Genomic DNA, 27,487 nt, shown 5'->3' with positions numbered 1-27,487 from the left:
TAACACAGTCTGTCTATAATTTCACATCCCTGCATGTTTCACCTGAAACCACATGATCCCAAACATGTTTCTAAACAGACACAGAAATTCATTCTCAGTAGATCTGCTCTCTTATACCTTTATACCTAATTTCTATCTACTGTACAAAATCAAAGAGTAGGATTATAGTTTGTTTACAGAAAAACAATGTCAGTAACTGTTATTCTTATAAAAGATAAATAAATGTTCGCTTTGGGTACAGTTTGTATAATGTTCATAAACTCCAGCTCCACTGTTTGTCCAGTCTGTTCTTCTCAGTCTGGCCTCAGTCCAAAACCACACCTGCTGCAGCCTAACAAGCAGAAAGCTCCTCCCACTGTCACACACAGACGACTATCAGAAAAAATGAAATTGAATCCTATCAGTGTTTGTGGTAAAATGGCAGAAGCCAGAGTTGCAGTGGATGTAAACGAGTTCAGCTGTCCAATCTGTCTGGATCTACTAAAGGATCCAGTGACTATTCACTGTGGACACAGTTACTGTATGAGCTGCATTAAGAGCTGCTGGGATCAGGAGGATCATGTTGGAGTTTACAGCTGCCCCCAGTGCAGACAGACCTTCATACCCAGACCTGTTCTGGGCAGAAACACCATGCTGGCTGAAGTGGTGGAGAAACTGAAGAAGACTGGACTACAAGCAGCTACTCCTGCTGACCAGTATGCTGGACCTGGAGATGTGGAGTGTGACGTCTGTACTGGGAGAAAACACAAAGCTGTCAAGTCCTGCCTGGTGTGTCTGGCCTCCTACTGTGAAACTGACCTGCAGCTTCACAATAAACTCCACCATGCAAAACAGCACAAGCTCATTGATGCCATCGGCCATCTGAAGGACAAGGTTTGTTCCCAGCATGACAAACCCCTGGAGATCTACTGCCGTACCGACCAGCAGTGTATCTGTTATCTCTGTTCGATGTATGAACACAGAGGCCATGATACAGTCTCAGCTGCTACAGGAAGGGCGGAGATACAGGTAAGGCTAATTTAAAAGAATTTCCCCAAAGGGATCAGTGAAAGTATCAATTATTGTTATTATCTAAAAGTTAGTTTTAAATAAATGGATTTTGTCTTAACACATGTTAGTGTAATTGCTACGAAACACTCAGAACAAGTCTGGTTCGGTAAAGTTGTCGTGACCTGCTTATCCGGTCTTACTAGCAGGGTTACTAACTTGTCGGATTTAAGGTAGTCTGGGAAAAATGTAGGTGAACGAATATGAAGTCAATTTAAACTGTGGTACCTTAAATCCGACAAGTTACCCCGACAAGCCAGTAACCCTTCATAGTACAGAAGAACTCGCTAGGGCCACAGTAGTACAGGCCACTGAAGTCAGAGGAATCTACAGAACCCTGACCTCAGAATTCAAGATGGCCGTGCCCTTTATCAGCAGAAGCTAAAGTTGTACTTTTATACTGTTTATTAGCACTTATGTCTTATTTTTAGCTCATTAAATCAGTCATACACACAGTACTGTATAGCTGCTATCTGTGGAGGTGTTGCTACTGTATGGTGTTTTTGTGTGCAAAATATCATGGAATGTGTTGTTACCAAATGATATTGTTAACAATGGCTAACAATTAGCCAGACTGGAAATGCGGCCCATTTCAGCCAGCAGGATTTCTTGCTTAGCCAGACAGCTTGTCGGGCTAAATATAAGTCAATGAAGAAAAAGGCCATTTAAACTGGGACACATTAAATCCAACAAGTAATCTGGCTAAACAAGAAATCTTGCTTTTTGAAACTGGTCCCTGGTTTTGCTAAATTGCTCTCCGACTGGCTGCACTGGAACGTGTTTAACTCGTCTGTGACGTCATTCCCAGCTCCGAGTTCCGACCTCCGAGGTAAATGGACTCAGCATAAGAGTAGCGGCTCCATCACCTCAGAAACAGCCACCGTCCTGGGATTTTAATTTCACACACTGCAGTGTGTAGAGTTTACTGAGAATGGTGCAGTAAACATGAAACCCCCAGAGTGTGATAGTTCTGGGGCAGCCTGTGGCTGAGTGGGCTAAGCCTCTCTGCCTATGATCAGAAGATTGTCAGTTCAAGCCTGGCCTTGGTACATCTGGGGGTCCCTGAGCAAGGCCCTTAGCCCCCAGCTCTCCGGGTCCTACTATAGGTGGCTGTCCTTTGCAGCCAGCTGGCTCTCACCTACAGAGTGCCAGTTGTGGGGGGGGGGAGTTTAAAAAACTGTTTAAAGAAAAAAGAATAAATTTGTATTTTTATAGTGTATTTTCACAACATTACATTGTCTCAAAGCGCTTTACATTATCTCTGCTCAAAGTCCCCAGAGAGACAGTCAGAGGTGACAGTGGCAAGGAGAAACATAGGAAGAGACCTTGGGAGGAGCCAGACTTAAAGGGGGAGCTCGTCCTCCAGGGGGCTGGCAGAGAGTCAAATGATAAAGATGGCAAAATCCTAATTTATAAAGCATAAATTTTAAACGTGGGGGCGGAATGGTGGTGCAGTGGTTAGCACTGTTGCCTCACACCTCTGGGACCCGGGTTTGAGTCTCCGCTTGGGTCACATGTGTGTGGAGTTTGCATGTTCTCCCCATGTTGTCGTGGTGTTTCCTCCGGGTACTCTGGTTTCCCCACACAATCCAAAAACATGCTGAGGCTAATTGGAGTTGCTAAATTACCCGTAGGTGTGCATGTGTGAGTGAATGGTGTGTGAGTGTGCCCTGCGATGGGCTGGCCCCCCATCCTGGGTTGTTCCCTGCCTCGTGCCCATTGCTTCTGGGATAGGCTCGGGACCCCCCGCAACCCAGTAGGATAAGCGGTTTGGAAAATGGATGGATGGATGGATGGATGGATCAGTGAAAGTATCAATTATTGTTACTATTAAAACACCTTGAGTCAAAAGCTCCGGTTCTAACATGCGTCTCCACATCCATCTTGACCATCCGTTTGTAACTGGATCTCACTTTCCAAAGTAACTTAAATAAGCACGTAAATACAGTCGAACCTCGTTACTACGTACCCGGATACAACTTTTTCAACGTACAGGTTTCTAATTCCCGTTTTAGCCTATGTATTATTCCAATAGCAGCCATTGTTTACAGCGTACACCCTTACAGCGTAAACTTCGATACAACATCCAAATTTCTAGAGAAAATACGAAAACTAACCATCGTTACAACGTGCAGCGCTCTCCCCGCCCACCACAACTTATGTCGCTACATCTACCTATATCTACCCGATCTTCGCCCGACAATGCACATTTGTCTATTGCGTTGCTTGGCAATGCTGGCTTTATTCCGTCACGGCCGGACTCCGGTAATAACTGCAGGGCGCCCCGTACGTTTTTCCTCTTGTCATTCAGCACGTGTCAAAATGTCTCCAAAACGAAAGCAGAAATAATTAATTTGACCAATATTTAATTAATATTTTCAGGCCAAATGCCAATTTGGATGCAAATGTTTATTTTAAAAATCTATTTTGACCAGCCGTTGTGTATTTTCGTTGCCGTTTATCGCCGGCCGGCACTAAGTAATCGTGAGTAATTTAAGGAAAATTTCAAGGATCCAAATGAGCTTTGTTGAATTATTTAACAAGTAATAATGTGTTTGTTTGTTTTGTAGTCAATTTAAGGGTCTGTTCTATTAAAGTTTTATCACTTACATGGATATTTCGTGAGTTCTTTCATCCATCTTGCACTGAGTGGTTACAACGTTCTGTGCTTATAACGGACATGTTTTTGATATCCCGTCTTGTACGTAGTAACGAGGTTCGACAGTAACGTCCATATGCAGAATCTGCTGAACATTAAAAGGACAGGAAGAAATCAGAAGCTATTAGCACATTTTAGGGTAACTAAACCGCCTGAGATGTTTGTATGGAACACCATGATACTCAAAATAAAATAAATAAGTATATCAAAAAATATAAATAAAATGATAAATATTTCAATAATGTATCCTTTTATTTTTAAATAATTTCATAAAAGGTATTACATTTCATAATAACACCTGCCTTCCATGTATAATTTTAAAATTTACATATCGTATTAAGTTTGGTAATAATGTTGCGATATTCATTAGACAATCATTATTATAAAATATAATTTTCACAATAAAGTTTAACTTTTCACATTATCCACATGCATTTTTATACTGCATCAGGAGGTGTTTTGCAGGATTGGCACTGCAGCCACCGGATAAAACTCACACTGTTCCATTAGGACTGGTGTGGTGCTGAGGTGTCACCCACTGTACGGCTGCACTCAGGTTCTCATCCCTGAGGTGGTTCGTCGTGTGGTGGGTGCGGTAAGGCACTGTACTCAGTGTGTGCTCCTTACCTCCGTACCTTACCTACATCAACACAGTACAAATGTACATGTTAAAAAAGGTCTTTCAGTACTAAGAAATACGTAGATTAATACTTTTCTATTCAAGGTTAAAGGGCTCAGCCTTTAAAGCATTGTGTTGGTTGCCATAGGATAATATTTTGGCTTTTAATGATAACCAGTGAAGCTCAAAATTTATGAAAATATTAACAAAGAGGTTCATTGTTTTGTCTGATATGCTGAATTATATGTCTGACTTGGAACAAGTGAAGTAAAAGTAGTCAGGGCTGGAGTGGGACTGAATATCTAACCAGGAATTCAAGCCCCCGGACAGCCCAATATAAAACTACATAAACAATGACACTGTTATTATATGTTTCTATTCACACATCCATTTGCTAGGCTACTGAACACACATTCTTACCTACATGCTTTAATTTTACATTATTGTAAATTTTTACCTGCACATTTCACTAATATTAATAACGCGTGGAGCAGCTTTGACATAAATAATGAAGCTTCGTCTCAGTGCCTGTCCTTGTGTCTCTTCCCTGTGTGGCCATCAGCCATCGCTGTCCATCCCCTTTGTCCTCTCATCGTCTTTGGCCCTAGTGTGTTCTTCCTTTTCCCCACATGGCTGCATTTGGCTCATTGGGATGAGTGTGTGACACAGAGGCTGGGACCAGCTGGTCATGGGTTTGAGGCAGGTCAGGAACCAACCTCACCTCTTTCATTTAATTATTGCTTTTCTGTTCTTCCCAGTGTTTATTAGTTCTCTGTTCTCCTTGTGAAGCTTGTCCCTTGTTTTATTATGTTCCACATGTTTCTGTACTTTCTAAGTATTGAATTCCTTGTGTGTGTTTCTTACTTTCAGTGTTTGTGGGAGTTTTCCTAGTCTTGTGTTCATTAATATAAGTTACTGCACTTGTTGCCTGTTTTCCCTGCACTGTTGTTATTGGTTAATTGTCTTATATGTCACATCTGCCTCTTTGTTAGTTCGGTACAGCAGCCTGAGCATTAGATTGGCTACAGAAACCTGCAGTTTTATATCTTGGACCCAGCAGTGTGGCCAGTGTCATTATGCTATGTGAGCTCTGTCTTCAGAGTGACCAATGCAGCTCCAACCGACTCTCCTTGATCATGTGATCATCGCAGCATTGAATAGGTGATATTCCAGCTGGTTTCCACTTCTGTAATCATTCTCAGAGTGGGGCTGCCCATCTGCTGCTGGATTTGACAAAGCCTTTCTCTAGCAGTTTACTGGTTCTGAAGTAGGTCACGTAGAATCTGTCTTACCTTGGACCTGATATTATCGGGTCCTTGTGTCTGATCCATGTCCTTCTTCACAGCCAAACTCAGTGCATGTACAATGCAGGTTGTGTGTCTGACACAGACAATCACATTTTGTGCAGCATCAATGTGAGCCATCGGACTTTATTCTGTATTCCCCACTCCTCCATCAGGCTGCCTCGAATGCAGCCATGTTTTCTGCAGAATGAGACTCTGGGAATTTTCCTGCTCCCAATAATACGGTCGACAGCTCAGTCTTATCATTTATAAAATGGCATTTGACTGCTAAATAAGCTTCCATATGTATTGATGTCCACATGTCAGATGCTAGTCTTACTGCTTTGGCCTTTCTCACCTCTTCCTTTGCTTTCTCTTTTTCTATCTTAAATGTTTCTGTCACCAAACCCTTTCATGTTTGCCTGGATGGGAGAATGTAGGTTGGATCCAGGATCCCCACAAACTCCCTAAATCCAGCGTTATCCACTATGGTGAAGGGTTGTGCATATTGACCAAAGCCTCATCAATCATTTGTTTCTTGGTCTCTATACTGGGAAAATTATACAGATTATTGGGTAATACCCTCACCCAAATCTGATATTATGTATTCATACAATTAAACTGAACCTTGGACACAATAATGACTAATAATTGTTGTGTTCGCCGAAAAGCGGGTAGCGCACGGACAGGCAGGCAGGCAGGATACAGGGCAGAACTCGAGGTTTAATCAGGGAACGAAGCACGAACATCGACTAACATCAATGACAGATCAGGGACACAGACAAGACTTAGACTTAAAAAGACAGGATCAAATCAAAATAACAAGACACAGCTGGGTACGATCAAGGAAGCACACGCGGATAATCAGGGGGGCGTGGCACACACGAGGATATTAAATATTAAACCAACATCCCAGCAGATTCTAATTTTTCAGTATTGCAGGAGAAAAGATGGAATAGAATAGAATAGAATACATCTTTAATGTCCATCAAATTTACATCAGATGGAAATTCATCTTTGACAGTGACGAATTCAACACACAATACAAGCAACACTATACACAATGAACATATGTCAATGCAACTAAAAGTATCAGTCCAGTTTACTCCAAGCGAGAAAGTTTACATAAATAAATGCATTTAAAACAAAATACATAAGATACCAATAAAATAAAACTAGCTGCTAATTAATTTATCTAAGAAAAATAGTCTTTGTTCAGGATGGTTACAGCCGATGGGATAAATGACCGCTTGTAGCCTTTTTTCCTAGCTAATGGGACTACAAGTCTCCTGCCTGATGATTGGAAGGTACAGTGAAGTGGCTGAGTGAAATCTTGATAGACCTGTTGTGCCTTTTTTGTCAAAATCTATGAGTACAGGTGGGAGAGTTGATGTTGTTTATGTCCAATGATTTTCCCAGCCTGGTTTACGATTTGTGCCAATATATTCTTCTGTTTAACCGAAAGTTGCCCATACCATGACACTATGTTGAATGTCAGCACACTCTCAGTCAATGATTTGTAAATCATGGACATTCTGCACTGGCTGGTGTTAAAACTCCTGAGCTTCCTCAGAAGAGACAGACGCTGTCTTCCTTTCTTGTACACATAATCCACATGGTTTTGGAAACTTAACTGATTGTCTATTATTGTCCCAAGATATTTGAATTCGGTGACTTGCTCCACTTCCTGACCCTTCATACTAACTGGCTTGAAGGTGGCCACAGCATTCTTGTCGCCTCCTGTCTTGCTGCTCACCAGCCACATCTCCTTGGTTTTGCTTACATTAAGATCCAGAAAGCTGTTGTCAAACCACAAAGCCAGGGTGTCGATATACTGAAGGTAGGGAGAGCTGTTTAAGTCTCGAAGGCAGGCGACTAAAGCCATGTCATCTGCATGGAAAGGTGGCTGCTATTACACTGAATTTCATTTGTATATATGGAAAAAAGCAGGGGAGATAGTACACATCCTTGGGGGACACCTGTGTTTAGGACAAGAGCATCAGAGAGGCAGTTCTTAATACAGACTTGCTGGTGTCGGTCTCTCAAGAATTCCCTGGTGAAAAGGATGAGACCACCGCTCACTTTCAGGTCACAAAGACGCCCAAGGAGGAGGTGTGGCTGGACTGTATTAAAGCCTGAGGAAAAATCCATAAGAAGAATACGAGCATGAGTGTTGGGTTTGTCCAGATGACTGTAAATGCTATTTAGCAGGGTGAGTGTCGCATCCTCCACCCTCCTGTGGTTTCGATAGGCAAATTGCATGGGGTCCAACGATCCTGCTACCTGGTCAGTTCATCCCGAACATTCCATGCATTTGCTGGGGAGGGGTGTGAGAGCGATGGGTCTAAAGTCATCTTTTGTTTTTGCGTACTGAGTTTTTGGTACAGGTATAATGATCGCTGTCTTCCAGGCCCAAGGATAAAAGTTAGAGTCCAGAAACAGCTGGAACATTTCCGGGATAGATGGTGCCAGCTGGACCCTCCCTTTGAGCCCATCTGGACCCGGGGCTGTGTGAGGATTAACCTTTTGCAGTACAGTGATCACTCTTTCCTCCTGAATAATCATTGGATCATGGGTCAGTCTGGAACAAACAGCGTCACACTCATTTCTAAAATCATGCTTATCAAATCTGAAGCAGAAGATGTTTAAATTATTTGAAAGGTGGGCGGGGTCGTCACACTGAACAGTCTGTCTCTGCTCCCTACCCATCATTTTGTTCAGCCCTCGCCATGCATCTCTAGCATTACCACTCTTCAGTTTCTCCTCAACCTTGTCTTCATAATTCAATTGGGCTTTTTTATTAATCGTCTAGTGTCCTTTGTCAGCTCCTTTATTCTTCCTAAGTCACCTGTCATGCCCTGCTAGTCGGCTCCTCCTGTGTGCCACGCCCCCTGCTTACTCACGTGTGTTTCCCGGATTGTACCCAGCTGTGTCTGCTTATTTTCAATCAGTCCTGTGTATTTCAGTCCGTGTCTTACCCGAGTCCTTTGTCCGTCATTGATGTTAGTTGGCGTCTTCTGTTCCCTGCCTCGGATCCCCTAAATAAACCCCGTATTTGCCCTGATTACGGCTTGTCTGCCCGTTCCTGCCTGCTTGCATGCACGATCGCCGCTTACGGCCGTACCACCCTGAACACGCCCGACCGCGTCCCGTGACATCACCCTGCATAAAAGATATTTTCTTCACATTTAGATAGTATTTAAGTTTCTTACTAACCCATGGTTTGTTATTTTGGTAGATTTTAATTTCTTTTGTTCCAATTACTGAGTCCACACAAAAATTAATATAGCTAGTTACGGTGTCATTTAATAGTTCATAATTGCTCTGACAGTCCTTATCGCTTAGAAACAAATCCCATTCCGCTGCCTCAAAACAGCCCCTCGGTATGTCCACCGAGCTTTCTGTCCAGGCTTGACAGTGCAAAACAGTTGGTTTAGTTCTTTTTAAGGATTGTCGATACTTTGGTAAAAGGTGGATGCCGTTGTTATCTGACAGTCCCAAAGGTGGGCGGGACCGGGAAGCATAAGGACCTTCCACGTTCCCGTAACATAAATCTATAGTTCTGTTCATTCTTGTCGGACATGTGACATATTGTTCCAAATTAGGCAGCAATGCAGAGATATCACATCTGTTAAAATCTCCCAGTAGGAAGACGGGATCATCAGCAGAGTAATGTAGAGCCTTATAATACTTAGCAGCAATCCTCTCTGCCGCGAGTTTAAAGTCTGGCCTCAGCACATACACCAAGATCACTGTTATCTGACCAAACTCACGAGGTAAATAATACGGTCTGAATGAAACAGTCTTTAATTCATAATGAGTGGTGCAATCGATGTCACGTACCGTGATATTTGTTGCCCAGCTGGAGTTTATGAACATACACAGTCCACCTCCAGTTCGCTTTGCCGTCTGTATTATATCCCGGTCACAGCGAACTAGAGAATATCCATCTAAACTGATATTATTGACATCCTCGTTCAACCATGTCTCAGTAAAACAGATCAGGTTAGCCTTGCTGAAATCCCTATCGTACTTTATCAGTGCAGCACGTTCATGCATTTTGTTCAGTAGTGAGCTCACGTTGGAAAGAGTTACTGTCGGAAAGGGGAAGCGGCTTCCACGGCATTTAAGCCTGTTCCGAATCCCACCTCTTGATCCTCTTTTCTTCTTCTTCTTAATGCTCCATCGAGGATAGATTATTCCAGGAGGGCTAAGGGGAAATTTCGGAGGTCCTTTGAGGGAATACCGGAGATTCAGTAGTTCCTCCCTGGTATAGACACGAGCGTTGGATACCGGATCACCATGCCTCAAGTAACACATTTCTCCTCCATGTCCGCTTACAATATCCCAAACTATTACAAGGGCAAAAATAATTATAGCAATCTTACTCAGCGTATTGTCAAATATAATTATCATGCAACGAAGTAGACAAACATACACAATGTCACTGCCGCGGGTCAGCACTCGCGCATGCACCCCTGCATTATTGTTGTTCAGAATACAGTTTACTACACAGTGGCCCATTCTCAACTGACATGCGATCTGACATCAATCTAATAGGACGTCAGTTGAGTAGCCGGTCCTGCAGTGCAGCCCAGGACACATTCGCCTTCACATTGCTATAAGAATGTGGCCATATGCAGCCCAGACCACCTCCCAATGTGGGTTGAGTGATCGGATCTCAATGCATCTTCAATGCGTCCTGGGTAATTAGAGCTGTCCACTTGTGATTGGATCACCCAGGACGCATGTTAATACCAGGTGGAAACAGGACCAAAGGGTCTATGTCCATTGAATCATACCTACAGTCAATAAATCATTAATGAATATCCATCCATCTATCCATCCATCCATCCATGTCCTAACTGGTAATCCAGGTCATGGTCAGGGGGAGTGCCTGGAGCCTTTCCCAGGCAGCATAGGGCCCAAGGCTGGGGTCCACCCTGGACAAGATGATAAATGAATGTGATCTCAGCTAATGAAACAAACTTGTTTTGTCGTCTTGTTTCCTATCTGTAGAAACAAATGGGTGAAACACAGAGGGAATTTCAGCAGAGAATTCAGATGAGAGAGAAGGAGCTGCAGGAGCTGAGAGAGGCTGTGGCCTCATTCACAGTGAGTATGAACCTGAGGAGAAGATAACACCTGGCTTGTGATCATATTGAATCTTCTCTCAGATTCAACAGATTGCAGATTTACAGACTTCCACGGATTAATCAAATTAATGCTGCTCTGGGTTATTCTGGGTCAGTGGGATAAAGTTGCTGGATTACAGAGTTTAACCAAGTGTTGCAGCAGTAGTAGCTTATTTATTTTAAAAAAATACCATTAAAGGCCCATTTGAGAAAAATGCAACTTTTCACAACCCAGCGTAATGCAAATAAACACAGAAAAAGTCACCTATTAAACTGAGACCTAATAGTGACAACCAACCTGCCCCATATAGCCACCAGTCTCTGCCAAATCCCTGCAGCTGACAGTGTATGAGCTTAATGAGTGATCATTTCCAATCAGTGCTGGCTGGGTTTCAGTACCTGAGGCATCCAGCATGGTGACGCTCCAAACCCCAGCCCTGTGCTGTTTTTATACCTCCTGTCAGCTCACAAAGTCTCAAAAGGGGCCAATTGTAATTTACCGTCCACTGCTCCCTGTATTACCAACAGACCTCAGCACAGTCAGCAGTGGAGGAGAGCGAGAGGATCTTCACTGAGATTATCAGCTCCATTGAGAGAAGACGGTCTGAGGTGACAAAGCTGATCAGAGATCAGGAGAAGGCTGCAGTGAGTCAGGCTGAAGGAGACATGGAGAGACTGAAGCTGGAGATTGATGAACTGAAGAGGAGACACTCTGAGCTGGAGCAGCTTTCACACACAGAGGATCACATCCATTTCCTCCAGGTAACAGAACAGCTACTTTGGCAATAAGAAAACCAGAGCATTCAAATGGACGCATATTGTCATTTGTATTTCAACTAGTCTGTCATTGGTCAGATATTAATGGTTCTGTTAATTAGATTGCAATACACATTTGTATTGATGAAGCTGTTTAATCAGACTGTGTGTCTGTAGAGGCGCCAGGCTCTTCCTGTCACTCCTGAAGCTGGATTTGGACCCAGAATCTCTGTCAGTCCAAGATCTGATTTTGGGAATTTGAGGAAGGCGGTTTCTGAGCTGAAAGACCAACTGGAGAATGTTTGCAGAATGAAAATGGCAGAGATCCATCACCCAGGTTAATACATTTTCTAGTCTGTTCATGTTAATATAGACCAGGGCTGGCCAATCAGGGCTGTCTGTGGGGTTTTGCTGGATTACTAATTAGAGGACTGATTGGCTGAAGGGTCTCACACCTGGGGTTGAACAGCTGACCTAAAGGTTACCCCAAAGACCTGCGTACATACTGGCACTTTGCGGGTAAGATTGCCCCCCCCCCCCCCCCCCCCCCCCCGATGTAGACCATGCAGAGAGAGTATGCAGTACAGTCAGCCTCACATTTGTGTGACCAAGTCAGTTTGTTTTCAATAAGTTTAAATCTTTGTGATAACTGGTGAAAGAGCTTCACATTCTATTGGCTGCAAAACCCAGATTACATGAAACATGTTTCTTCTACATTACAAAAACCAAAAATATGTATTATGTGTAATTTACCATGATTTGCAGTTTGTTAAAATGCCTGTTATTGTCCCTCATAATGATAATACCCCACTGCTGTTATCTCCACAGTGAGTGAAGTCCATCTCCCACAAGGAAATTCCTTTTACTCACATCCCTGTTTCTCTCTGTCTCCTTCTAGTTACCAAAGACACCGTCCTACCGGTATTAGTGCCCAGGACCAGAGCAGAATTCTTACACTGTGAGTCTGTTCACACACTCGCTTCTCTCTCCCTGTATGAGCTGGAGTGTGTTTTATTGTGTTTTACTGTGTTTTATTGTGTTTTATTGTGTTTCATTTTCTTCTGCTAGAGGAGCTTCTCTTTCTCTCTCCCGCTGCCTCCTGGTCTTTCACATTTACATGAGCTTTTTATCTCAGAGGACTTTGAATCCAATTGCTAAGTAAGGCAAGTTTATTCAGGGTGCTTTTCCACTGCACCAGGTACGGTGCTTTTGGTTCTTTCCCTTTTCCATTGACTTCCGGTCAAGTACCAGTACCAGAAGTTCCAGTACCAAAAGCACCATTGGAGCTGGGATACTTTTTCAGTACTTCGGAACTTTGGTGTGGGACTTACAAACATGTTCATTGTTGTCATGCCCGGCTCGTCCACTCCTCGTGTGTGCCACGCCCCCTGATTACCTACGTGTGCTTCCCTGATCGTCTCCAGCTTTGTCCACTTACTTTGATTAGTCCCGTCCTATTTAAGTCCTGGTCTTACCTGTTTCTTTTGTCTGTCATTGATGTTAGTCGGCGTCAGATGTTTTCAGTCCTGAGTCTCCCCATTAAACCCCCGTATTCCCTGAATCCTGCCTGTTTGCCTGCTTTCCACTCGCTCGCCCACCTGTGCGATTACCCGCGTCCAGCGAGATCGTGACAATTGTCAATTTAAAAGACAATTTTAAAAAGTCTAAAAGCCCAAAAAGCAAATAAACAGTTAACTAAAAAGAAGTGACATTGTAGAGGCAGCATATAACTAAACTCCTGCTAATTTAATTTATTGAAACAAAGCAGCAACAGTAATGTTTTAAGCCCTGATTATAATGAGCTGACAGTGTTAGCAGAACTCAGGTCTTCAGGAAGTTTGTTCCACAGACAGGGAGCATAGAGACTAAAAGCTGCTTCAGCCTGTTTGGTCTTCATTCTGGGACACTGAGTAAACTTTCAGGGGTCTGGATGCTTCACAAGGTTCAAGGAAGTTAGTGCCTTGTACACAAGTAATATTTAATTATTAATCCTATGATGCTCAGGAAGCCAGTGCAGTGACTATGGACCTGTGTGATATGCTCCACTTCCTTGGTGTTAGTGAGGACTCTGGTGGCAGCATTCTGGATGAGCTGCAGCTGTCTGACTGATTTATTACCAAGACCTGCAAAGACACCATTTCAATAGTCTAGCCTGCTGGAAATAAGCACATGAACAAGCTTTTCCGTATCTGGTTTAGAGAGAAATCCTTCTCTCTCTCTCTTATTGGGCTGGTTTCAGCTTCCGTTGGGTGGATCTTAAGCAGACCTTGGGCTGGACCTGGGAACACTGTACTGATGCCTCATTTCCACCAACATGGAGCCGGTGCTGGGCTGGTTGTCACTTGATGCCTTTTCAGAACCTGCCTGCGTCTCAACACTAGAACTGCCAAATCTACGCGAATTTGCGTAAATTCCCTGGGCCTAACACCTACTAGCATCCCTGCTGAGAGTTTCTTGGGCCATTGTCCTCCTGCTTTTGTTGTGCAAACACACCCATTACCTGTGAGGCCTGGCACATTTGCATTTTTTTACTCAGAGCAGCTAAAATCCAAGGCAGGCTAAACCTCTGTGTGTGACATGGAAACCTTCACAAAAGTCTGCCATATCTATACCAAACATCCCACACGCTGACTGACCTGCAAATATGAAAGACACACATTCACAAAATATATGGAAGCACAAGTCTGTTTTATTTATTAAAAAAATTTACTGTTTCAAACTTTGCAGTGTTTGCAGACCCAGTGACCATCATCCCTGCATTTGGCGCAAGTGAATTTGTAACACTTTGCACTGGTGCTGCGGTTTCTGTTGCAGTTCTCCTGTACCTGACACTGAGTTGTCCATACAAGTCCTGGCACAGCAGCAGCCTTCCTCTGTCCCCATAGCCTTTTGTGGCATAAATTGGCAATGGAGTTCCTTGGCTAGATGACTCAAAAATAATCTTCTTTTGCCTTCCCACCCTGTACATGCCTTGTACAGAACGTAGGAATTTGCCACCACCAGGTCCAGCATGTTGTAAAATACAGCTACTGGCCACCTGCATGTTGCTGCTCTTACGGAATACATGCGCGCCATTTGGTCCAACACATTTACACCACACTATAACAGCAGAGAGAGAGAGAGTCTTGAGTGTATTTACTTTTTTTCTACCTTCTTTCTATATAGGCCTGTATAGTACATATCAGAAAACATTGTAGCACTGATGTAAAATTATACACACATTCACATACCTTCATGTGGTTATAGTCTGTTATCGTGTTGGGTTTCCTCTTTCTGCCTTCACAGATCGCCACATCTTGGTCAAAGGAACTCAGAACACACACAATCTTGTTTTTTTAGGTGCATAAATTGTCAAGGAGACACTGCCACTTCTAAGCACTGACGCGGAGAATTCCTCTTGCTGTGCAGTGTCCTTTGAAATTGGAGGAAGTTCATACCAAACTTTATTCCCTGTACTCAGTAGTGTTGTTTTGCGCTGAAGCAGTCTGTGTGACAGTGCCAGTGAGGTGAAGAAATTGTCCGTTGTGACATTTCTCCCGTCATCCAGAAATGGCTCCATCAGACTCATGACCATGTTCTCTGCCAGCCTCTCCCTTTTCTGGTGACTGGGGTCCTTTCCCAAGTTAGGGGACACGTTGCAGACGTATTTGGTCTCCAAATCCGTGGCCATCCAGAACTTGATCCCAAATTTGTCCGGCTTGGATGCGATATACCAAGTGACATGGAATGGATCCACATCTACTCCACGTTGTCTTTCCACTGGTGTCCCTCAGGGCTCGGTTCTTGGCCCTCTCCTATTCTCCCTCTACACTAAATCTCTTGGCGAAGTTATATCCTCACATGGCTTCTCCTACCACTGCTATGCCGATGACACTCAACTCATCCTCTCCTTCCCTCCCTCAGACACTCATGTCTCCACTAAGATCTCTACATGCTTGGCAGACATCTCATCTTGGATGACCACTCACCAGCTAAAACTCAACACTAGTAAAACTGAGTTGCTTTACATCCCGGCTGACTCATCCCCCCTCCAAGACCTTGCGATCTCCTTTGACAACTCCCTGATCCGTCCTTCGGTTTCTGCTAGAAACCTTGGAGTTACCATAGATGATCGGTTGTCATTTTCCTCACATATCGCCAGTCTTTCTCGCTCTTGTCGGTTTCTCCTCTTTAACATCAGGAGGATACGTCCATTTCTTTCCACCCAGGCTACCCAGATACTCGTCCAGTCCCTCGTCATCTCACGCCTTGACTACTGCAACTCGCTTCTAGCGGGTTTACCACTGAGCGCCATCCGTCCCCTCCAACTGATTCAGAATGCAGCTGCTCGTCTTGTTTTCAACCTTCCCAAGTTCTCCCACACCACTCCTTTGCTGCGCTCCCTCCACTGGCTTCCTGTAGCTGCACGCATCAGATTCAAAACACTGATGCTCGCATACAAAGCCAAAAATTCTCTGGCATCATCCTACCTAAAGGACCTCATCACACCCCGCTCTGCACCACGATCTCTCCGATCCTCCAGCACTGCTCGACTGGTCCCATCTCCCCTCAAGGCACAAGGAAGACACGCATCTCGGCTCTTCTCTGTCCTGGCACCTAATTGGTGGAATGAACTCCCCCTAGATGTCCGAACAGCTGAATCCTTGAATGTCTTCAAGCGACGACTCAAAACTTTTCTTTTTCAGAAATACCTGACGTAGAACTTCTATATTCTTACTCGACTCTTTTTCTGGTGTGTGTTTTAAAAAAATAAAATAAAATAAAAATTCTGCACTACTCAATGGCGTTCTCAGAGATAGTATTCGTAGCTGGGGTCCTTATTGAGCTAGCATCGGAAATTCATTGCAGAGTCTCAAAGCACTTATGTAAGTCGCTCTGGCTAAGGGTGTCTGCCAAATCCTGTAAATGTAAATGTAAATATACTGCATGGACAATGAACCTTGGTCAAGAACAGCTGTACATCTATGTTCATGTGTTCTCCTGGAGTGAAACTTTCAGCACAGTTCTTGGTGAAGGCTGGCAGAGAACGTGGTCATGAGTCTGATGGAGTCATTTCTGGATGACGGGAGAAATGTCACAACGGACAATTTCTTCACCTCACTGTCACTGTCACACAGACTGCTTCACTTTACTGGGCATGGTGAATAACGTTTGCCGTGAACTTCCTCCATTGGCAAAGGACACTGCACAGGGAGAGGAATTCTCCACGTCAGTGTTTAGAATGGCGCGCATGTATTCAGTACGAGCAGCAACAAGCAAGTGGCCAGTAGCTGTGTTTTACAACATGCTGGACTTGGTGGCCGTGAATGCCTACGTTCTGTACAAAGCATCTACAGGGTGGAAAGGAAAAAGAAGATTGTTTCCGATTCTTCTAGCCAAGGAACTCCATTGCCAAATACAGGGATGATGGTCACTGGGTTTTCAAACGCTGCAAACACGGACTTTGAAAGATAGACAGACTGTGTGGGACAGTAACCACTGAGACAAAAGGCAGAAAGATGACGAAGAGATGAACCTGGAACTGAGGCACGGATACATCAATTTTTACATGAACAGCCAAACATGCAAAGCTGGAGAGATCACACAAAAACAAAATTCACTTTTGGTGTTATAATTCAGTGATGGCCAATGAAAATGAAATGACATTTTATTCTGTATGTGTATGAGCATGTCAAAAACCATGGACCATGACTTCACTCAGCTTATGACATTTATATACAAACATGCATTGGAGACTGAAGTGTTAGCATGTTTTCATTTTATTCATTTCATTCTATTTTCACTCAATTTGTTTTATAAATAACACAGACTTGTGTTTCCATATATTTTGTGAATGTGCGTCTTTCATATTTGCAGGTCAGTCAGCGTGTGGGATATTTGGTATAGATATGGCAGACTTTTGTGAAGGTTTCCATGTCACACACAGAGGTTTAGCCTGCCTTGGATTTGAGCTACTCTGAGTAAAAAATGCAAATGCGCCAGGCCTCACAGGTAATGGGTGTGTTTGCACAACAAAAGCAGGAGGAGGATGGGGCTGAAGACCTGCGAAAATCACAGCAGGGGTGACAAACACCTTGGGACTCTCAGCAGAGAATAAAAACTCGGTAAATCTAGTGTTTAAAAAATGAACATAGGTGACAGTGAGAGTAAAGGTTCATATGTATTCCGTTTTGTGGGATTTGTTCTTTTCTGTTCCAGAATAAGTTTTTATAAGCTGCCATTGTGCCTTTGACCGAATCACAGCCATGATATATCAGAGTATCTTCTCATATGTCATTGCTTAATTATACTGCAGTCATAAAGCATTCTAAACACAGCTATTAATATTTATGAAAAAAGCATAACATATTATACCCATCATTATAATGCTTTATGAATGCTTTATGACACACTCAACTATAAGGCACTATAGATACCTTCATAATGCAATACAAAGCATCCTTAATGCTTATACCGATCATTTTAATGCATTATGAAGGTATTTATAGTGCATTAAAAATGAGAGCTTCTTAAATAATTCATTATGCATAATAAGCATGCCTATAATGTGTTATGCCTTTTGATAAATATTTAAAGCCATGATTATAATGCATAACAATGGATTATTATTTGTTGTGAATTTACTAACAACATGGCCTTAAGTGTTCCAGAGATTTTATAGTGTTCCGTAATCTGAGCAAATGGAAGCATGTAGATGTTGAACAAAGAGGCTTGGTGAGGATTAGAATTGTAATTGGTGATCAGTGTTGACACACCACAGCACACAGTGTACAACACCGAAATGTGTCCTCCGCATTTAACCCATATGTGACATGGTGACATAACAAGGGGCAGCTAATTCAGCGCCCAGAGAGCAGTGCTTTGCTTAGGGTCCCTCAGCGGTGCCTTGCTGGTCGGGGATTCAATCCAACAACCATTAAGCCACCACTGCCCACTGCCAATAACGGACCCTTTAGAAACTCCACATGTAATTTCTGTTCATTCAGATTCATAATTACCCTTCTGACAGAAAGTAGTGCCTGACTTGTAAAAATAATTCAAACCCATTAAATAAGGCGGCTGCTCCACCTCCTTCCCTAAGTGCTCTAGTCTCACTGATAAAGGGCAAGTAGGAGTAGCTGGTTTGATCAGGGCTGCTGCATAGTTTTCATTTGACCCCATTTCAGTTTAAAGCATAAAAATCAAGGTTTATCTTGATAATAAAATCAGTCATTAATAATGATTTTCCAGCCACAGACCTGATATTCAGTATAGATCAGTTTAACGTATTAAACACATTGTCTGACCCAGTGTGTAGGTGACGCACAACAGGAGTCAGATGAGAGAGAGTAGCTGTGGGCTTTGATGCAATTTGTTCCCTCTGAAGTCAGTCAGAGCAGGAATGGCTGACACTGGGGCTACTCCTCACTGCCTAGTGTGGGCTGTAGCTGCAGCAGGGGATATAAACCAAATAAGTGGGGGGCGGGGGGGTAAGGGCCCAGTTTGTCTTAGATGTCATCATGCACTGTAATGCTGAAAGCAGGGAGGCTGCCCTTGCTTTGTTTGGGTAGCAGGAACTTTTGGTATCACTCAGTAAGAGCTCGTCAAGACCTTTTATCTGCATCCTTATCCTGTGTGAGCTACGGTATCTATGAGCAGTGAGGTCCGGGGCAGGGGGGGGCTTCCTTCACGTTTGCTTCATTAATATTGTCCTAAGACGGCACCCGCAGTCTTCCCCAAACTGGTTGTGACACTGAACATCTCCTAAGTCTGTGCTTTAGGGCCATGACTTCACACGACACGACTACACCTGCGCGCGTGCATCTATCTGGAGGATTGAAGGTCATGTCCACCAGGGGGCAGTGTGAGAAAACCATCTTGGTCGGTTCCTTCGTTTCCAGTCTGACGTGTTAGTATGAGGTTGTGGCATTAAATGTAGAAGGAGGAGGGAGTCAAGATGGCGCTCTGAAGAACACGCTTTGATTAGAGCTGCAAGCCGACTTGTTTTGTTTACCGTGTAGTGTGAACTACATGCAGTTTTACTACTGTCTGGTTTTATTTAATCATCCAGTGACTGCAATAACTATACATAGTCATGATGACAGGTTCTGAAAAAAGAAAAAAATGATTGAAGAGATTAAACAAGAGATAAAAAAAGTCACAAACTGATTTTTGGCTTATTTCTAATGAATTAGGAAATATTTAAACAAACATTATACCTTCACCATTTTCTGACCACCGAGCCATTGACATCCATGTATCCATATTGTCATCGTCTATCCATCCATCCATCCATTTTCCAAACCGGAAAATCCTTACTGGGTCGCGGGGGGTCTGGAGCCTATCCCAGAAGCAATGGGCACGAGGCAGGGAACAACCCAGGATGGGGGGCCAGCCCATTGCAGGGCACACTCACACACCATTCACTCACACATGCACTCCTATGGGCAATTTAGCAACTCCAATTAGCCTCAGCATGTTTTTGGACTGTGGGGGGAAACCGGAGTACCCGGAGGAAACCCCACGACGACATGGGGAGAACATGCAATCTTTGTCATCGTCTACTGGATATAAAATATCTTCAAACGGGAAATTAAACAGTTCAATCTTGAGAAATAAAGTAGCTATTTTAAATACAGAATGAATAATTGACTTACACTAGAACAGATCCAATACAGAAAAAAAGTATTGCAATAATAACATGATGTAACAAAATTTGTCAGAAGGTTTAGTAGTGACTTGGCGTGAATTGGAAGAGATGAAGAAAACTAAATTATAAATGAGATTTACTGCTTTAACCTGCAAACCAGTCAACCGTCTTACTGATACAGAAAATAATGTAGGAGGTAACTTACAGAATAAATTGGATGATCATATATAAACATAAGGCAGAAGGAGCCTTTGTTAGATTGTGGCAAAAAATGGCTTGAACAAGGTGAGCAGAACTCAGCCTATTTCTTTAGGCAGGAAAGTCAGCAAGTCAGGAACAACTGCATTATGCGGGAGAGGATTTATGGAAATGCTGCAGATGACATCAAGAAAATAGCCAAATTCTGCACTGAGTACTTTAATAATTTGCATGTCATTAGTCTTGATTGAAGATTTTCGATTTCTTCTCAAACATCATGGGAATAACTGATGCGGATCGTGAACTTTGTGACGTCCCAATTGATTTAACTGAGATGTCTGCAGCAATAAATTGCTTAAAAAATAATAAATCGCCGGGAACAGACAGTCTAACCTCAGAATTTTATAAACCTTTCACTGAAAATCTTGCTCCTTTCTTACGGCAAATATAAAATGAGAGCATAATAAACTCAGTACTTCCTGCCAAATTATGCCAAAGCATAATCAATATAATTTTAAAACCTAATAAAGACTTTCTTTTAGTTGATAATTGGCATCCAATATAAAGTTCTAGCTTTGATTCTAGGCAAAAGTGTTGAAAATGACTTTGAACTGTATTTGCCCTCTCCCTCTCTTTCCTTCATTCTTTTTTCTTGTCCTTTCCTTATTCTTTCTCTTCTCTTTTCTCCCGCTTTCGGCTAGTATAAAAGTATATGAATAATTTCATCATGCATTACCTGCTGCGATGGGCTGGCCCCCCATCCTGGGTTGTTGCCTGCCTCGTGCCCATTGCTTCCGGGATAGGCTCCGGACCCCCCACGACCCAGTAGGATAAGCGTTTTGGAAAATGGATGGATGGATGGATGTGTAATAAAGCTGGGGGAAAATGTTGTACAATCGCAGCCTCCACAGTGAGCTGCTAATTTTGTAGCACTGCTGCAGCATCTCTAAACAGACACTCCTCACTTAACCACCGAGTTCCAATCCTACAACTAGGTCCTTAAACTAATCCAGAGTCTTTTTTCATCATTGCTGAAGACTTCAATCAAGCAAATCTGAAGCCAGTTTTACCCAAATTCCTCCAACATGTGAACCTCCCAGCTAAAGAGAGAATCTGTCTGGACAATGTTCACACAAACGTTTGTGAGGCCTACAAGGCCCTTCCCCCCCACCTCGGCTACTCAGACCATGTCACTGCGTTCATGGTTCCTGTGTATAAATCCCTGCTGAAACACAACAAACCAGTCGGTAAGAGTGTGGCCAGCTGGTGTATATAAACTCTGTGATCGATGACCACGAGAGCCGACCAAAGGCCCTGGATGACGAGGGAAGTGCTCACATAGCCCTCACTCTGCCTTATCACTGCCTTAACCCCCCCCCCCCCCCCCCTTTACCCCATAACTAAAGGCCACAGACCGACCCTTAAGCGCTGCACTTAACACTTTGTCACTCTGACATGGGGGCAATAATAAGAATCCCCATTATTCTCTGTCTGCCCCATTATTCTGCTTCTGTTCCTATTTTCAGCTGTTATACATGTTAGACGTGTTACTGCTGTTACTACTATTATCATACACTGTTTTGCACTGTGAACTCAGGCTGTTACAGTGTGCATGATGGTAAATTCAGGTCTAACTGACTACAGAAAAAACCATATTTTTAATATAGTTCTAACAATATTGCACATTACTGTATATTGCACAATCTACTCCTCTTCCTCAGTTGCACTCTCCTGTAAGTCCTTTGCACATTGTCTTGTCTTGTTTTCTATATTGGACTAAGTTTATGTTTACACTGTGGGCCCTGAGCTTCGCCATTTCATCTCTCTCTATACTTATATATGGTGGAGATGACAATAAAGTTCAATTTGACTTTGATCTCAGAGTCTTGATCACAGTGCAGCAATTTGGAAAAAGAGGGAACTGAGATGGAAGGTGAAGCTTTTAATTTACCGGTTGATCTACGTTCCTACTCTCACCTATGGTCATGAGCTCTGGGTGATGACCGAATAAATGAGATTGCGAATACAAGCAGCAGAAATGAGTTTCCTCAGCAGGGTGTCTGGGCTCAGCCTTAGAGAGGGTGAGGAGCTCAGACATCCGGGCTCAGAGTAAAACCGCTGCTTCTCTGAATTGAAAGGAGTCAGTTGATGGTTCTAGGATACCTCTTGGACGGCTCCCTGGGGAGGTGTTTCAGGGCATGTCCAACCGGAAGGAGGTCTGGGGGCAGACCCAGAGATTGTATATAATAGTATAATCTCTCTCTCTCTCTCTCTCTCTCTATATATATATATATATATATATATATATATACTCTGAGAGATTATATATAATATATACCACATTATATATAGATTATATGTTATATATTAGATAAGTGGCAAAAAAATCGATGGATGGATGGAACTGTATGAAAAATAATGCTGCTTATGAAAGTAGGCAAGTAAGAATTTCAGGTTAGAATTTCATTGTACCTTGTACGCATGACACTGCTTTCTTAGAAACTTATACTGCCATTGAATTTTGAAGATGCTGTACAAAGAAGGACACAATAGTGTTCGGAATATTTTTTTCTTGTCTGTGAAAATATACAGCTCTTCTGGACACTCATTCTTAAAAAAATCAAATGCTACTGTAATACTATCTGTACCGTAAGTAAAGAAAATGTTCCGTGACAAAACGTGACCATACTGCCACCCCAATTTCTGGTGGCACTGCACGTCGCGCATGCGTCCTGTTATCCTCATGTAGGTGCACAGACAAAGCCGGAATCAAGACACAAAAAACATTTGGCGGCCAGACTGGTACCTCTCCGCGGACGTGTTTGTGTAGACTTTTATGATGCATTTTATTCCTCCGCGGACGACCGCCTGCCGCACTCCAAATTCGTCTTTAAACGCCAACATAGATTATTTTGATGAGGATTGTTGTAGTTTGCATATACATATAAATGTGTATGCATATGTGTGCAGACTTGTCCCGAATTGAAAATCTCACGCCAGCCAGTTGATCAAAGTTGGCAGCCCCGTGAACTGCCGCTCTGAATTTGTAAAACGTACAACAGTACTACAGTACTGCGGCTGTAGTACGTGTGCAGGGAATATCAGAATAATAATTTACTACTAATAATACTTAAATAGGACACGTGCGCATGTGCACAGCTTGACCAGAGAAATATGAACGTTATCATGTACACGTACGCGGTGTAATACGCGAGTGCTGCGCTTTGCAGAGAACCAGCCTAGATGCGTCCGCGTTGGGAGCGTCGCGTCGGCGCGCTGCTGGAGAGAGGTGTGTGTCCAAAGTGGATTAAAAGAAATTCATATTGTGATCTAAAGAGAAACTCACTTTTAGTGGTAATCTTTGTCGTATGATTTTATGGTTAATATGTTTGATGAATGCTGTTTGTAATTTTATTTACCTGTAATTAAGGCCATTAGTTTAACACGCGCATTATTTTGGCGCGTGTTCCCGCCGGCGTCGCGCGGGCGTCCAACATTTCCTGAGGTATTTCACATATTTGACTTTTTATATTTTATGCATCGTACAGAATAATAGAGCGCAGGCTAAAGTGCAGTTCGGTCCCCAGCGAGTCTCTCAGCGCGGCGTGTCTCACAGCGCAGGGGGCAGCTGGAGCGCCGCAGACTCTGGCGGCTACATGAGTATATTGGGAATAAAATGTGTGTATTGGAGCGAGTTCTGTGTGAGTGAGTGTGTGAGGTGTGACAGTGATAATGATGGAGATGCTGGGCTTCGTCATGGGATTAATCGCTCTTTCTCTTGCCTACAGACTCCTGCCAGCTGACGCTGGACCCCAACACAGCACACAGACGCCTGTCTCTGTCAGAGGGGAACAGGAAGGTGACACGGGGGGCAGAGCAGCCATATCCTGACCAGCCAGAGAGATTTGACTACTGGCCCCAAGTTCTGTGTAGAGAGAGTCTGACTGGTCGCTGTTACTGGGAGGCTGAGTGGAGTGGAGATGACGTCTGGATAGGAGTGACTTATAAAGGAATCAGGAGGAAAGGAGGGAGTTATGACTGTCTGCTTGGATTCAATGACAAGTCATGGATGCTGATCTGCTCTCCTGACAGTTACTCTGTCTGGCACAATAAGAAAGAGACTGTCATACCCATAAAGCCCTCAGTCTCCCGCAGAGTAGGAGTGTATCTGGACCAGGCGGCTGGTACTCTGTCCTTCTACAGAGTCTCCTCTGATGGACTGACCCTCCTGTACAGCTTCACCTCCTCATTCACTGAACCCCTCTATCCAGGGTTTTGGGTTTATTATAACTCCCCCGTGTCGCTGTGCATGCTGGGATAGCTCACTGTGTGCTGGAGGAATCATTTTTACCGTATCAGAGTGTCACATGTCGCTGCTTCTCCGTGGCAAAAAGGTAAAATCTCTGCTTTTTAACCAGTATAACCCTTTTTACTCTGTCTGCAGTGTGACGTATGTTAATAAAACAAGTAATTGGGTTCTGTAAGCTGAACAAACATGCAAAATTACTCTTTTTCTCTGACTTATGTTCTATGTTGTCTGTAAATGCACCTAAACTGCCAAAACAAATTCATAGTACATGCAGTTGTACCAATAGAGTGAATTCTGATTCTGAATAAAATTAAATGTAATGAAATCTAAGCCTGATGAGTAAGGGGAGCTTTTCCCCTCCCCTCTATATGTATATTTTATATTTCTGTCTATATATTGTATTGCTACCTGTACACTGACAATAAAGGCTTCCTATTCTATCCCATTAATGTCCCGGTTCCGCGCTGCCCAGAACGTAACTGAGTAACAGACTTAATCCGCGCTCTCTGCTCACTGAGCGCAGCAGCCTGATATCGCAGCGGCGACGCTTTGGCCAGCAGGGGGCGGCAGACGGCAGACAGTTTATTAACTCAAAACCTACTGCGGTCCTGAGGTAACTTAGTAAAGATAATAATATAATCAAATTAATCATATATTAACTAAGTAAACATAAATAACATAAAATCTTAATAAGGCATGTTAGTACAACAACAGAAAAGCACCTGATCATCAATGAAGTAGTGTAGGTGATTACCAATTACCAGAAATAACACATAAATCCTGTTTCATTAGGAATCCTGAGATATATACAGTACTGTGCAAAAGTCTTAGGCAGTCATAGGAAATGTTTAAAGCTATTTATCTGGGTAGTAAATTTATATTTTCTCAGTATGAAAAAGAAAATTTAATATTATAACGTGTAAATTATGAGTAAAACAAAAAAACTAAAAGGAATTTCTTATGTTCTCCAAAAAGTTACTGATATCTTGTTGGATGGCTAGATGAACACCAATATGGTTCCTAAACCTCTCCTCAGGTTCACCTCAGCCATTTCATGTATTTGTTAATTTTCACGACCAGCTCACTTAATTAATTAATGAAACTAGTTTTGAAAAGTCACTGAGGTATTGATTAGCTATATGAGGTGAGCTAGTGGTCATGTCAAAAATACATGAGTATATTGAAAATACTGCCAATACTGGGATGACTTTAGGAGTGATTTTGAAATGGTTAAGGGCAAAAAGTTTGACAGACATAATATCATAGGTTTAAATCAATATGCAGATCATTTTGCACAGTACTGTATATATATATATAGTAGTCAAGTCAAGTAGTCAAGTAGGTTTTATTGTCATTTCAACCATACACACAGTATATAGAGAAATGAGATAACGTTCCTCCAGGACCATGGTGCAACACAGAGCAGGACAAAGACAGAGCAACATCAGTGCAGACAGGACAGCATAACAGTACAGATTGACAAGACAGACAAGACAACATACAGTGCCAATTAACAGTGGTAACATTTTGGATACAGTATTTGTTACTGTATGGTAGCAGCGAAGGGTGTTTGTGCAAAAAATGCTGTACAAAAATGCCGTGGTATAATAAATAACAATAAATATTATATACAGATGGGCTGGCCCCCCATCCTGGGTTGTTCCCTGCCTCGTGCCCATTGATTCCGGGATAGGCTCCGGACCCCCCGCGACCCAATGGGATGAGCGGTTTGGAAACTGGATGGATGGATGGATATTATATACAGATGTACAGATGTGCATGTGTGTGTGTGTGGGGGGGGGGATTGTGTTCAGTTCCGGTTGAGGAGTCTGATGGCCTGAGGGAAGAAGCTGTTCCCCATTCTGGCAGTGGAGGCCCGTATGCTACGGAACCTTTTGCCAGACGGGAGGAGCGAGAAGAGTGTGTGTGAGGGGTGTGTGGGGTCATCCACAATGCTGGTGGCTTAGCGGATGCTGCGTGTGGTGTAGATGTCCGTAATAGAGGGGAGAGAGACCCCAATGATCTTCTCAGCCGTCCTCACAATCCTCTGTAGGGTCTTGCGGTCCGAGACGCTGCAATTCCCGTACCAGGCTGTGATGCAGCCACAGAGAATGCTCTCTATGGTTCCTCTATAAAACATGGTGAGGATTGGGGGTGGAAGGTACGCTCTCCTATAAGAAGTGGAAGGTACGCTAGATATATATATTAGTTCCTTTTTTATTCCACACAGTTTAGGAATAAGATTATCAGCCACAATATGACCTACAATACACTCACAGTGGCACTGCAGTAATACAGATATACCCCTGAACACAATGGGAAGGTGGATTCTTACTCCCTCTAGTGACGAGCTCCACATTCTGTGCTGCTGCCTCTGCTGGCGGCGTGTTTGTTTCTCTCCCCCCTGTCTAATTTAGACGTGGTGCACTTGTTCCCCTGGGGGTGGGTGTATAAGGTGGGTCCCCGGCTAAGGGGGGAGGAATCGATCCTGTGGCAGCCACCACGCCGGCTTCGGCTCTGCATCAGTGTTTCATTCTCCTTTTCTGTTCTGTTCTCTCCTGTTTGTGCTCTTTGTTAATAAATCACCCCTGACAATCCAACCATCCCGGGTCTGAGTCCGTTTATGCTGCGTCTGACAGCAGCCGGAACGAAACACTTACAGAGACTGAAATGCATGAGGGTTTACAGCCTATATGCACAAGCATTTCTCTCACATCTGTGATACACTTACAGACGGTGACACACATGCAAACAGGGAGATTTATCCCTCTGGTGACACAAACACAGACATTTTTGTCTCCAAAAGCATACAAATTATCACAGTTGTGTCCAGTTACTGTGACACATGTGTG

At 43.2% G+C, this 27,487-nt stretch overlaps 1 protein-coding gene across 1 annotated transcript; it reads left to right on the top strand.

Annotated features, from left to right (window-relative positions):
• The first annotated feature begins 410 nt into the window (after positions 1–410).
• LOC125740023 (tripartite motif-containing protein 16-like) lies at positions 411–25,109 on the top strand. Its single transcript, XM_049010700.1, has 6 exons — positions 411–1,008; positions 10,628–10,723; positions 11,272–11,505; positions 11,677–11,836; positions 12,398–12,457; positions 24,115–25,109. The coding sequence occupies exons 1-6, from the start codon at positions 418–420 to the stop codon at positions 24,645–24,647; spliced, it is 1,674 nt and encodes a 557-aa protein (XP_048866657.1). The 5' UTR covers positions 411–417; the 3' UTR covers positions 24,648–25,109.
• Positions 25,110–27,487: the final 2,378 nt, after the last annotated feature.

This window comes from Brienomyrus brachyistius, chromosome 4 (assembly GCF_023856365.1).
Source record: "Brienomyrus brachyistius isolate T26 chromosome 4, BBRACH_0.4, whole genome shotgun sequence".
In the NCBI taxonomy this organism is placed as follows: domain Eukaryota; kingdom Metazoa; phylum Chordata; class Actinopteri; order Osteoglossiformes; family Mormyridae; genus Brienomyrus; species Brienomyrus brachyistius.
The sequence above is the reverse complement of the archived record's forward strand: the minus strand, read 5'-3'. Positions and strand labels throughout refer to the sequence as shown.